This window comes from Podarcis tiliguerta, assembly GCF_965153285.1.
Source record: "Podarcis tiliguerta genome assembly, chromosome: 3".
Taxonomy (NCBI): Eukaryota; Metazoa; Chordata; class Lepidosauria; order Squamata; family Lacertidae; genus Podarcis; species Podarcis tiliguerta.
The window spans coordinates 45,972,872-45,987,045 of record NC_139536.1 but is presented as its reverse complement, the minus strand read 5'-3'; the positions used below and the strand labels follow the sequence as shown (position 1 = coordinate 45,987,045).

Sequence of the window (14,174 nt, the reverse complement as noted above, 5' to 3'; positions counted from 1 at the left end):
TTATTTTACAACAAATTACCCTACTGTGCTTTACATAGTTAGTACACTGAAAAAAGAAATAGCTAAAGCATCCAACAACACGAAATAAAATAGACATTTAAAGTATTTTGTTAAAGAGGAATTCTATGTCACATCCCCTTTCTCCCTTCCCCCTCTCAAAACATTATTCCTTTCCACTCTCTTCCCAAGCCTGCTTATACTTTTATAATCCTCTTCTGTCAAGCATCTGCAGCCATACTTATCTTCTACACTCTCAGGCTCACCATCTGTTTATTTTTGAAAAGTGTACCCATTTCCTTCATTCCTCAATGGGGAAAATGAATTTCTGACATAAGAACTGCTAGGCTCCAATGTGCTTTGATTCTACAAGAGCCATCATATTCTATCTATCTATAAGCACATCCACAAAATAATGTAAAACTACTACTGCAATCCTACACACACACACACACGACTAAATCCCTTTGATTTAGTGGGACTTTCTAACGGCATTTACCAATGTTTTTAGAGGTATCAGACAACTTGAAAATGAAATACAGAATGACATAAAACCAATAGCAATTACAAAATTGAAAAGGCATTTGAACACAAATGGTAAGAGTACAGAAAGGCACAATAACTTGAGGTCAAACCCAGTGGAACACAGATTTGGAAACATGAATAGACTTTCCTCACAGGTGGCACTTCACAAAGGACTTCCCACTGTTAACCCCATAAACAGAAACAAGATAATAATGGAAATCAGGGTTACAGTACATAAACTAGGAAGAAAAAACAGATTGTGGGTTGGTAGAGTTGCTGGATTATAGTGGCAAGATCTCTCTCTCACACACATATGTATGTGTGTTATGTTACTTCTCTTCCTAGAAAAATGTTTGTGTTTCATCTGTGTCATTCTGAACGTTAACTTTCTCCAGACTTCTGTAAGAGACAGGTGCTGTATAAAAGACTAGGGTATATTTGCCCAAATTAATCTCACTCTTTGCTGGCTATATTCAGATGTAATTACTCTCAAACCCTGGAGCAGGGACACAGCAGACCCCTGCCAATTCCATAGATCACTCTGAAACCTGGGCACACAAGAACATGGCCTAATGTTGATTAGCTTGTGATGCAGGGACAAGCTTTTTCATTGGTGGCACCAGAATTCTGGAATGCACTCTCTGCTGAAATCTACATTGGCATGTCACCAGCTTCTGAAGATGCACCTGTTTACACAAGCATTATCTTGATTTCTTGACCTGATTCTTTTGTTTTAACTGCTGTGCTGTTTTAATGTGATTGTTTTATTACATATTTTAATTATTCTGTACAATGTTGTACAATTGGTTTTACGTTTTATACACAACTTACAAACAACTTAGAAGTCACCAGGACCTTAAACAGTATATCAATTAATAACAATAATTAAAGACGATATTTCTTACATGGGATATTATATTTCTTACAATCTAGACTGGGCAAAATAAGTTTACTCTCTATCAGAACAGAGTAACATCACCAGACTGTCAGGCAGCAAAAAGCATGTATCACTCACTCTTAGTAATAAACAGGGGGAATCACCCATAGCTCCCATCCATCTAGTGTGCTGAACCAAGATGTAGTATACATCTAATTTACACCAAACTGCTAAACAGGAAGGAAACAGATAATTATTTATGATTCTGTGGTTTTGTTTTAACCGCAGTGGCACTTTCTTCAGCCACTGCAGCTTATGGGAATTGCTGCCAGTAATTGCCTGTTTCTCCTTGCAAGTGCCTACATGTCCACATGCAGAAATAGAAATGGGATTCTGCCTTCTCAACAGAACTTCACTTTCTCTTCTTCTCTCATGCACCCCTCAAATCTGCTCTGGAGGATAGGGGACCCTCTGGAGCAGATTTCGTGAGGTATGAGGGGGAGAAGGGGAAGTTCAGTTGTGTGAGCAGAGCAGAAGTCAGCTCACATGATATCTATTCTTATATATGGAATGAAAGCTCTGTGAATTTATTATTTCTCTTTGAATATCTTTCAGTACTTTCTGCAGCAGTGTGGAAACCAGGGGCATTGTCAAGGGGTGATCCACAGGGCCCAAGTAAGAGTATTTTGCACTAGTTCCCAGACTTTGCACTAATTCCCAGACTTCTGACCCTTTCCCCTTCTTTTAATTATTATTTTTTAAGCAAACTTTGTTCACAGGGCAGCAGGGCAGGCTACAGCACTAGTGAAAACTCCTGGGCACCTGCTATGTCCCAGCCTTTAGCATCATATTCCCATCTTTAAAATAGACTACCGTAATTTTCCTAGGTTATCTGCTTTGTACATCCAGTATTTTCCTGCACATCTGGTATTCTTTTAATCTGGGGTTGCCAGGTATTATGTGTGGATGGCACTGAGTTTTTAAAACGACATGTAAGCATATGTGTATGTGTGAAACAGAGATAAGTTGTTGTTTGCGCACATAAGTCCCAAGGTATGGTCTGGTCATTAATTTGCTGAAACTAAGCTGGTTAGTGCCTCAGTGGAAAATTGCTTGGAAACCACATTTATGCTACCTTGGGCTCTATTACTGAAGGGAGGCAGAACAGGAGAAAAAATACAAGCAAACACCTGCTCTTACCAATATATTACAGATAGGACAGAGGGCATAATACAGTATACATTGCCCAGAAAATCCTCATGGTACCCTCATAGCTCAGAATAAGCCCTGTCAGCAACCCCAGCATTTATTTCCCCCCTCTGAAAGTCTATTTAAATTTGCTTCTATGCATATAAATAAGCATATGTTAATTTTATTCAAATTTGTGCCATAGGACTGTGTCCCAAGTCCTTTACCTATCAACACACCTGGCAGAAACCCTACCTCACTTGTTCTGAACACTACACGGTAGTTGAACTGTGAACCTTCTTTCTCTTTTGCATCTTCAAACTTCTCCCTTCTGATGCTGACTGCTACTGGTCCTAAATTTTCATCTGTTCCAAAGTAGTTTTGATGCTCTGTTGTACATAAAGAGGAGAAGACAATAATGAAATATTAGACTGACAAATTCCTGTTCGTTTGTCAGATAAATGTTACTGGTTGAGATTGGAAAGTCCCTCAGACCTATTTGTTTACACTTTTATTATGTCTTATGTGCAGGCAGGACAACGAACCTAAAAACATAATAAGTGTATTGCAAGTTAGGACATCTGTTCAGCATAGATCTGTATTGTAGCTGAAAACTGTCAGCCATTAAAAAAAATACAAATAACTAAAATATTTTTTCATACACACTAGTTTATGACCCATTCTGCAGCATATGGGATGCCAGAGCAATACTTTGTTAGGAATTAGTCTTGTATATTTTGGCACACATGAAATTATGGCAATCCACAGATCAGGTTCTCTTAAAACAAGATTTCCCCACCTTCCAAATGAGGCAACTGTAATTTCAACTATATTAGAAGTAAATTAACTCTCTTTTGCAGGAAAACTCACATTTCTAAATGCACACACAAAGTACAATCCAACCTAAGTTAAGCATATTTAAACCCTATTGATTTAAGGTGGGGGACAGGGAACTTCCAAACTGTGTGCCAAACTATAATTAAGATTAATAATTAATTATAATTAAGATTAATAATTAAAATTTCCCCATCTGGCCCACTAGCTCCTGACAGTTCCATTGCTGGAGCAAGGCATGCTCCCAATCATCTAGCCTGTGATGGTAAGGAGGAGTGTGCCTTGCTCAAAGAGGAAAAAGCAGTTTCCATCCAATGAAAGCCAACTCTCGCTACCAGCACTGCTCTTTGAAGCTGTTCCTTTCCACCTCACACATCAGGGGTGGAAAGATGCAGCAAAGAGAGGCTTGCAAAGCAGAGAGCTGGCAACACTGCTTGCACTGTAGTTCCCAAGCTTGGGAACACCAGGCAAGGGATTCGGACAGGTAGGTGGGACAATCCACCCATCAGTCTTCTGATGTCATAATACTGACATGTGATTGGCAGGTGAGTTACCCTGAGTTCTCACAGTGGTCAACGAGGTACCCATTGATAGCCTGAAAACAAGAGCTGAGCACAACAGAACTCTGCCCTGCCCCCTGCAGTTTCCAGCAACTGGTATTCAGAAGCATACTGCCTATGGCCTTGGACACAGAGTAAGGAAGAAAATCAAGCACATTATTAATATCCTCATTGAAGTCAGTGGTATTTAAATGCCCTTAACTCTGGCTGGATTGTGTTTGCAATATTTATTTAGAAAGGAATCCAAACTTCCCTTCTTCCCCAGCAGCAGAAGTTTGGTGCGGTGGGGCAACCTGGAGCTGGGGAAGAGCTTAGAGCCAATGCCCCACTCAGACATTTAGAGGACAAAAAGGGGGAGCACCACAACAGCAGAATGATGCTGGTGTCTCTCTCCAGGCACTGGCCATTGGAAGGATGACAAAGCTGGTGAAGGAACACTTCTGCCCAGTCCTATCCACCCACCCCTATCTGATGCAAAGTGGGGGTTTGATGCTCTGCCAGATTCTTTAAAATATTCTGTGTCAAAAGATATTTTATTGCTATCTAATGTTCCTTTGATATTGATATTTTTAGACGCAAGTTTTAGTAACAAATTTTTATTCAGCACCCTACGGCACTAGAAAGACTAAAAAAATGTATTATGGCATAAGCTTTTGTGGACTATAGTCTTCTTCATCAGATGCATGAAGTGTTTCCCTGAGCTGCAGGTATATATACAACTCAGCAAAACGCACCACAAATTTGATGAAGGGGACTGTCTGTTTTTCTTGAATAGTAGTCAAATAAGTCATACATGCACCTTGCCTTTAAAACTGAGACAGTGCCAAGAACTGTACAGTGGTACCTCTACTTAATTCATTCCGGAGGTCCGTTCTTAACCTGAAACTGTTCTTAACCTGAAGCACCACTTTAGCTAATGGGGCCTCTCACTGCTGCCGGAGCACGATTTCTGTTCTCATCCTGAAGCAAAGTTCTTAACCCGAGGTACTATTCTGGGTTAGCGGAGTTTCTCACCTGAAGCCTATGTAATCTGAAGCGTATGTAATCTGAGGTACCACTGTACTGATATGGCATTCAAAGGAGAAAGAAGTGAAACATTCCACTGGACTATGGCAAGCCCCTTGCATCAACCTTCTTAGCTCTTTGAAACCAAGGCTTAGTTATCATCATAGTAATGCCATTAATAAGGTGAGCCTGAGTAGCATCTAGCCTTCGGGCTAAACAGAATTCTTATTTGCATCTTCCAAGCCTCCACAAAATATGGTCAAAACCTATGCGCATTCAAAACCAGCTAACATCCTTTTAAGTTTGATGAGAAGGGTAGGAGATGTTGAGTTCTAATCCTTCCTGCAACCTATTTTTCCTACTCTGATTTAATGACTGAGGGGGGACACTGAGACTTTTGGGTGAGGCAGAACAAGGGATGCAAATCCTCCCACTCCCCTCAAACCCTACATGTTAAGGAGAAGTGCAGGCAGAATGGGAGCTCTACATTGCCTAGAGCCTCCTAAATATATTCCTGGGAAAGGACTAAAGAGAAGGGGAGAAGAAGCTGTTCAGAGGAGGGGGGTTGAATATTGCTTCACCTATTAGATTTCTCATGTTAGAAGTTGGGATACCCACTGTCTGCAGGTTTTGCCCACTTTATTTTTTATTACACAAAGTGAATAGCTGCTATTCACTTATATGGAAGTAAGAGATGACATACATGGATGAGCACAGTTCTTAAGAGGATAGTTAAACTGAAGGTGCAGTAAATGTCATTGTGACTATTTTCATAGGCTAGTCAAATGTGCTTTAAACATTTTCATAACTGACAAGTCTATATACATAGTTTCTATTAAGATAGTAGGTTTTAGCTTACACAGATTATATTCCAACACATTTTTTTAAAAAAAGAATATTTAAGTCGCAATGGATCTAAAAAAAAGAATTTCCACATTTTTGGAAGGTGGACAGACAGAATTTTCTTTTTGCCAAATCTGACTATTTATACACATGCAAGTCCCCAAATCAAGCAATTATTTGTTTAATAACATGCCTCTTTTAAAAAGTGATAAAAATAATCTGAATATATTATTCTTCTAGCTTTGCCTTCACTGGCAGTAGGAGTGGGAAATTTCATTCCCATTTCTTCTTTGAACTTACCTGTACTTCAAGAGTATTCACAGAACCTTACTTTTCCATTTTTTGAATTTTAAATGTTTTCCTCTCCTTACTGTTTTATATTTTCCAATTTGAATTGTTGCTTTTAGCTTATGATTGCACATTTTAATTAAAGATTTTATTTTGAAATTTTGCGAGCTGTCATGGAAACCTACTTGAAGCATGGGGCAAAGATGGCTAAAACTAATAAAAATTATTTACTAGTTACTTTACAGTCTTGCTTGAGTACCTTTCTCGAACTTGTCCTCCTTTGATGAGTCCTAACTGATATATCATTTTCTGGTGCATTCCTTTTGTCCTTCAGAGTTCACACAGCTCAAATTCTCTTAGGCTGTGAGTAAATGCCATTGAACTCAATGGGACTTACTTCTAGAAAACATTAAATAATCCTGCTGTTATTCCTTCAGCTATTTCCAAACCCTCCTGTGCTTTTAGTGTATTGTCTACCTGGCTGTACTACCTCCCTTTCTGAGCTGATGGTGTGTGGTGTTGGAGAACCCTTTTACAGCAGTGTTGGAAGACTTCAACATCCATGCTGAGACTGTCTCCAATGGGCTGGCTTGGGCCTTCAAGGTTCAAAAGAGCTTCAGTTTTCTGTGAGAGGCTTATAGCATTGTATAAGCCTCTCTCCAGAGCACCCCAGAAGATTTCAATCTCCCATGGAGTTTCTGTCTACATGCTGTTGTCCATCACATAGGAAGAAGGATTATGTTCTTAATTTCACCTAACATCACATACCTTGAATAATAATCAACATTAAAAGTTATTTCATAGTCCATACATACCATACAAACATTTAATAATAAATAAAAATATCTGCTTCCACTTAAAGCTAAGTAGAGGCAGGTATTTATTATATACCTAAATTTTATCACACTCTGTTTTAAAACCCAGATTTTGTCCAATTCTCAAAGCAGCCACCCCCTAGCACATATTTTAGACAATTACAATTCTGCATTGTAGCTTTCGTAAATAGGAAACTGGTAAGAATGGCCCCTAAACTTTGAGAAAATAGTTTGAATATTTTTATAAATATCCTCAGAAACAAAGAAACAGCATGTGTATGCACATGCACAACATACTACTGAATGACTCTTAAAAACAAGAATACACTCAGGGGAATACACTCATTGTACCAAAACTAGATGGAAGATGGTCATATGCATTTAACGCTTTATAACAAATATGGTTTAATGCTTTTTTTACCCAAAAGCAATTCCTCCAAGCGCCACATGCCAGTGGTTGACATGGCCAATGCATGTCAATGTGCACACACATTCCTAGAAAAACACTACACATACAGAACATTCAGACCTTCCCTGCCCCCGCACACACATTCCTTAGATATGTGGGCACACAGCCCACAAACATGTTCACACACCAAATGCACAGGACAGATATGCACGCGCACACATTTTAACCCTCTCCACTCAAATGCTGGGGTAGGTGGAAATGCTGCCATTTATTCTTAAAGAGCAGGTACCAGACTCTTTCTCTGATCTTGAGTGTTCTGCTGCTTAGCACCAAGATTGAAGATAAAATCTCTCTCCCTGCCCTTTAGAAAAGATCTTTAGAGAAGAGTTAGTTCTTTAAAGAGTAGATAGAGCTCTATCTCCTGATCAGATTGAGAGATAAAGTTGGAGGTGCTGGAACTACTTCCTGTGCCTTGGCGGGCAAGATTCAGACCATGGGTTAATCATACTTTATGCACTTTTAAAGTTAAAATGCGGCATTTTGAGTATTTCTAAACGTATCTGTAGCATATTAAACCCTTGTTTGCACTAAGTATGGAGTTTAAAACTCATCACATCACCCTCACATGTATTAGGCGCTTATGAAATTAGCTGGTTTATTTGTATAAAATACTAATTAGAGAATAAGAGCATATCACTTATGGCATTTTGATGGAAGACAGTTTTTTGTACTTGTAAACAATGATGCTGCAACCACTAACAGTGTGATACTCTCCTAAAGAATATTTCTCACACTCCAAACTCCTTTAATCTTGTCGTTCAGAATAGGAGACCAGATTATGGTTTTCATTAAAGATGTCAAAGCATATGTAAGAGCATGACACCAAAGTCAGAGAAACACAACCCCAATAGTAAATCTATTTAATATTAATATATTAAATAAGTAGGTTGGGGCTTTCAATACTTTAAGGAGGGCCACAATGATGCCCTCTAAGACACATATTAAAAAAGGAGAGCTTCATTTTACATTAGATATTTTCACATCTCACAACACTACCCACAAGTTCAGCAAATGTTTTGAAACCTTTGGGAGTAAGAGATTTCAGAAAAAAATTGCTTACCTTTTCCATAGAAAAACTTTCTATAGTAATATGCACCAAGATCAATGTGCTCGATGATATAACGTTTCACTTTCTCCCTGTGGATTGGTTGATTCTCCCTGGGTACTTCCAGCACCGAAACACCGGCATTCGTGCAATGTGAACTTAGCGAAGACTCAAAAGAACAACTATCTCCTGCACAAAAAGAGGCTGAGTTTGCCCTAGAGAGTGCAATCCGCCTATCACCTTCCCCACCAGTTTCATTCCTGAAATAAGGACAGCTCAATACTAAGTCATTACTTTTCCCATCACCTTCATCAGCATCTAAGTTCTCTTTTGAATTGAGATCCTCTTTACTCCCCATAGGAGATTCACAGCTTCCAAGCTGTCCGGCTACAGTTGAAGTTTGTGATGCAGCAGATGCCCCAGTGGTTATATTTTTTCTTTTCCCCACATTAATTCTGGTAACCATTGCTTCATTAATGTTAAACAGAATGCTCTGGACATCATAATGTGCAAAACACTTCTGACAATTCCAAGGATGAACATTTTTATCAAGTCTACTTTCTTCTAGTTCAGATGAGAATTTAAGAGTTTCATGTTCACTTTTAGCAGTCCGCAATTTTCTAAAGAGTGACGTTTCTACAGATTCTGACTTCAATCTCCATTTGAAAGATTTGTCCCGGTCTCTGCCAATTAGCAGGGCACTATCCATGTAGTCAAGTCCAGAAATTCTTACAAATTCTCCTCTGGAAATCTGTGCTGCAGCATGCAGACTTGGAGAAATTGTCGGATCGCAGTGAAAAAATTCAGGAAATCCAAATGGCATGTGTGTTTTATGCTCAAAGTTTTCCACCCTGTAGCCTCGAAGCATTGCAAAAAAATTCTCACCAGATAAACCCTGTCTGTCAATTGATGAAGTGCTTCCATATTCCCTATGGAGAGATGCTCCTGTATTTGGATTAACAGCATTCTGGTCTAGTACATCCTCTGTGTCAATGTCACTGATTGTAACATCACTGTTGCTTCTTTGTCTTATAGGGTGAAGCCCTCTGTGTGGTGAATGGAGAAAAATGTCTCCTAATGCATACTTTGCCTCTGCAAATTCTATATCAAGGGGTTCTTTTTGCTGCCCCTCATTCTGGTCACCATTTGCTGACCCAGCACCGTCATAACTAACTTGAGGTCTACTTTCCCATGTAGCTTTGCTTAATTCCTTGGTACAATCTTTCTTAGGAGGCCATTCAGATACTCTGGCTCGGACACCCATCTTAGGCATAGCTGGGGTACCATTGGCTGGGTTGCTGCTTTCACCTTTGTTGGTTGCGCTTAAAGAAGAAGGAGGGCCCATATTACCATTTAGAGCCTTAAATTTTCTTGCAAAATAGTCATCAGACTGCATAATTCTTGCTGATTCCTTAAACTTTAAGGAAGTTCTGCTGGATTTGTGTTTTTCTTCCTGTGATGTGTGATCACTCATATCCAAGCAATGGGAAGGGAATGCTAAGCCTTATATTCAAGAGCAGTGCTGTTGGCCTGCCATTTCCATTATTTATGAAGTGAGGTAAGAAAGAGTTACAGTGTCTGTGCGTATCAAAAGATCTTTCAGGTTGTCATTCCAGAAGGTAGTTCAGTAGGACTCATTTCTGGGTCTGCATTTTATAACTTCGGATCAAGATCAAGTTGATAGCAATTCACTTTTACTCCACATACCTGTCAACCAAAAGGGAAGAAGAAATCAATTAACACATCATCTATTCAAAATGCAGAGCCTTACTCTAAAACACCACCACCATCAGAACCATCTCCTATACATAAGAAATCAATTTAAACAAAGAAGAAATCCGTTTGCACTGATTTATGTCCCAATATGACACATTCAAAATTATAAAAAGGTATAAACAATTATCTTCCATATCAGGGTACCGCAATATTGGCCCTTCTAGATGTGACAAGCTGCCATCTCATGAGTTTAGTAGCCCTGAGGCAACTTTGTATATTCAGCTATTTGTAGTTCAAAATGCACATTTTAGAGAGCCCCACAATAATCTTTTAGTAGTAGTATAAGGGTGGGATACAACAGAACAAACTTTAAAGAAATATCCAATCACTTATATTTCACACAAACCAGGTTTGCACATCACACTAAACCAAACCTTGGCTTAACACGACTGCTCAAGCTACAGTATGTGGCTAGTGACAAGAGAGCTTAACCATGATTTTCCAAATACTGTAAAGAAGGCTGACACTGCAGAGACTTCAGTTGACTACAGTTATTTGTAGCTACATCCTTTGCTTCTCATTCTGTAACTAATGTTATTTATGAATGAAACTAGACTGTATGCTGTCTTTTCTTAGTAGTGTATTTTCTGCATCATTTCAGCACGAGGTATAATGATGATGTAATATTTTACGCAGAGATAATGTGTTGGCCCAGTCAATTTAACAAAGCAGTGATAGTTTGGACTGATCAGGCAAGATTCAGTTCCCATCACCCACTCGTTTGCCGCTGCCTGCCACCTCTGTGGCTTCCTCCTCCACGGTCTTTGCCTCCTCTGTGGCTGGCATGGCCTTGGGAGAAGTCACTGCGGCCTCCAGCTCCTCCGCAGATGTGCTTCCTGAAGCCAGTTTCCAGAAGTCCCACAACGGAAGGAGAAAAAAGAGTGGTGATGCACAGGGGCAAGGTAGGCTTTGCTTCTGTTTTTTGATCCTACGCTCTGGTGTGAGCCAACTGACTCACACCACAGGGAGAGATGAAAAAACATCCATCTTTTGGTCCCATGTTCTGGCAGGACCAGAGCACGGAAGCCAGAACGGGACATCCAGGATTGGGATCAGAAGTCGTCAATCCAGGATGTCTCGCATAAAATGGGACAGTTGCACCATATATGATTCAGGAAAGGAGAATACAAACTTTTGATTTTTAAATCCCAGTCCATTTCCTATGAAAATGTCTAAAAAAAGACTTATTGCTAGTCTTCTCCAACATTTCAGAAGCATTATGTACTACAAAAGTATACATATACAACTACCTGCAGCTAAGAAGTTTTGTAATGTACATAGTCTTCTGGCGTCAGTAGCAGAGGAAGCTACTAGATTCAAAACCTTGCTCAGCTTGAAAGCATACCAAATGGCCTTCAGACACAATACCAAGGCAAACCATGGCTTAGACCCAGGTGACATGGTGGCAGCAGAACTAAGGCAGGAGCAATACAGCTGCAACCTTTGGCCTGGAAATATGCACATTTAGTTGTTTGTGCTAAATCATGTTTTGGCTTAGCATTATGTGTGGCATGCTCACTAATTTTTTTAGTTACATAGCTCTTTTAATGGCTATCTGGAATAGAAAGATTTGGGAGTATACAGGTAGAAGCAAATTAAAATTATAGTCTTCAACTTAATGGGTTTCCATTTATATTATGTAACAAAAAGTTTTCTTCTTCTTTCGGAAACACTATTACATTAAATTATCTTAGTGATTAAAATTATTTTACAGAGAATAAAAGTACAATGAATATTACATAATGAATTGATACTGTGTAACATACATTCACTACATATAAAATTATATCAGTACATACTACAGACCCAAGAATATCCAGCTAAATATAAAGTAAAATAAAATGATTGCACCTAAGACTTAACTGGGAAGCACACAGTTGCTGAATAACCTGTACTACAACACCCTCCCTAGACAAAACTACTGGAGTACAATCTAATAATTAGAACACAAAAGATGAAGGGGTAGAGTAGTAGACCATGACATCAACTTATCTGCTTCACAGAATCAAATGTTTGGAAACACATCTAAACTAGCCCACTAGAACTTCAGAAATTCTAAATAAATGTCTGCTGATAAAGGAACAGCAAGGGAGAATACATTTTAGAATTAAATCCACGAATGGGAATCCATTTCTGAGAATGCACAAAATAAAGAGAAATCCTTCCCTGCCAACCTGACAAGACAAATCTAGATCTGTAAACATACAAAATTATGAGCCATTATAACACCTAGCAATTCCTAGAGTTCCCTGGGAAGAGTTATTCAAAGAATTGCAGTTGCTTATGGAAACAGAGGTCTCCTAACAACTCTCAGCACCCTTAACAAATGACTTTTCCCAGGATTCTTTGGGGGATGCCATAACTGTTTAAAGTGGCACGATACTGTTTTAAATGTATAGTGCAGGTGGGGCCATAGATCTGTTAAGAAGCAGCTTTCTAAAAAGAACTATCATGCTCATGACAAAACAATAAAGGGGCAAAACTTGCAAGGAAGGATCCTTAGTGTTGAGAGACCTTTGCTGAATATAGGGACTGCTCACTGGTTCATTTTTAAGATCTGTCAAATTGGTGGGATTCACAGACAGACACTTCAAAGTACAGTGGTCTCCACTTTATGGATCTCCCTCTCAAGGGATGTGCTGTGTTCAAAAAGAAAAACACCTGTTTCATGTGGTTTTTAACACATGTTATTTTATTGTATATACTTTTTATTGCTGTGGCTTTGGAAACTATTCTGTACTGCCTGAATTATATTTTAATGTATTCTTGCTTGTTTGTTTCTGCAATTTAATGTTTGAAACATCATGTTACATTATTGCAATTTTATGTTTATATTGTAGTACACTGCCTTGAATAGACTTAATTCTAAGCAAATAGCTACATGGAAAGGTAATGGTGGGCTATTAAGTCCTGTGTGAAGCCTTCAGCCAATGAAAAGCAAGGTCTCAGTTGCAGTAAAGTGTTCTAGTGGGGAAACAACCTTTATTTCACTTCAAGGCAGCGTGGGTGCAGAGATTTACTGGAGTCCTGTTATCACGCATCCTCCAAAATTTTAAACTACAGACTATCAGGCTACATATTTCCTAGCTAATTTGTTCAGATTGTATTCAAAATTGCTGTACATCTTTGCTTCAAAATTTAAAAAAGGCAGTGCACAAACAGCAAACTTCCTGTTTAAAATTACATTCATTTAACTGTGTAAATCCCCTGTTCATAAACTATGAATAGGGATGGTTATGCGATCTATAAGCTTCAACTTCAACCACTAATGTAAAGAGTTAAGAAGTTTTTAGGACTCGAAATAGATGCACCTATTTTGCAGCTAATTTCCCCAAACTATTCTAAAATCAATTTTGCCAGCAATGTAGCCTCAACACAATGAGCTGATCTCTGTAAAAGAACATTTCCTTCCGTTCATACAGCAAGCATCCTGCAAATAAACAATTTCCCATTCTGCTAACTGATTGCTTTTGTTTACATACAGGAAACACAACTGGCAGCAAGAGCAGAAAGTGTTTCATTTCCTATCATACTGATGTGTACATGAAGCAGGTATTACAGTAGCAGGTACTGCTACATTTGATGTCTTGTTTCAGAAGAAGCATGCTGATTAATGGCAATGTATTTGAGGACACAGAATGCTGCACTGAGGTGGGGGGGGGGGCGATATTTAACCCATCCATTAGAAACTTCACTTATTTCATTCGCAAGAGGGACAAAATAATACAAAATATACTGCAGTATAATAATAATAATAATGTATTATTTGTATTATGCAGATGAGGGAACCTAAGCCTCCCTCACTTTACCTCTCCACTTTCCATTGCTTCAAGGAGACCTTCTAGGCCAGGCCGACAAATGCCTGAAGAAACAAAGTATGGTGGGGGAGGGCGGGAGGAAAGACAAGGTACCCTTCCTTATTTGCACTCATTTTTAATATAAAAAGCAGCCT

General features: G+C 38.9%; 1 protein-coding gene across 6 annotated transcripts in view; it reads right to left on the bottom strand.

The window, feature by feature from the left end:
* The window catches only part of SIPA1L2 (signal induced proliferation associated 1 like 2), a 74,484-nt gene that overhangs the window by 47,933 nt on the left and 12,377 nt on the right, over positions 1 to 14,174 (bottom strand). For all 6 annotated transcript variants that reach the window (XM_083433869.1, XM_083433872.1, XM_083433873.1 and 3 more), the window contains exons 2-3: positions 8,462 to 10,153; positions 2,843 to 2,976 (exon numbers count right to left, since the gene is read on the bottom strand). In XM_083433869.1, coding sequence (XP_083289995.1) covers positions 2,843 to 2,976; positions 8,462 to 9,920 — 1,593 coding nt within the window. In that variant the 5' untranslated portion in view covers positions 9,921 to 10,153. The remainder of the gene's footprint in view (positions 1 to 2,842; positions 2,977 to 8,461; positions 10,154 to 14,174) is intronic.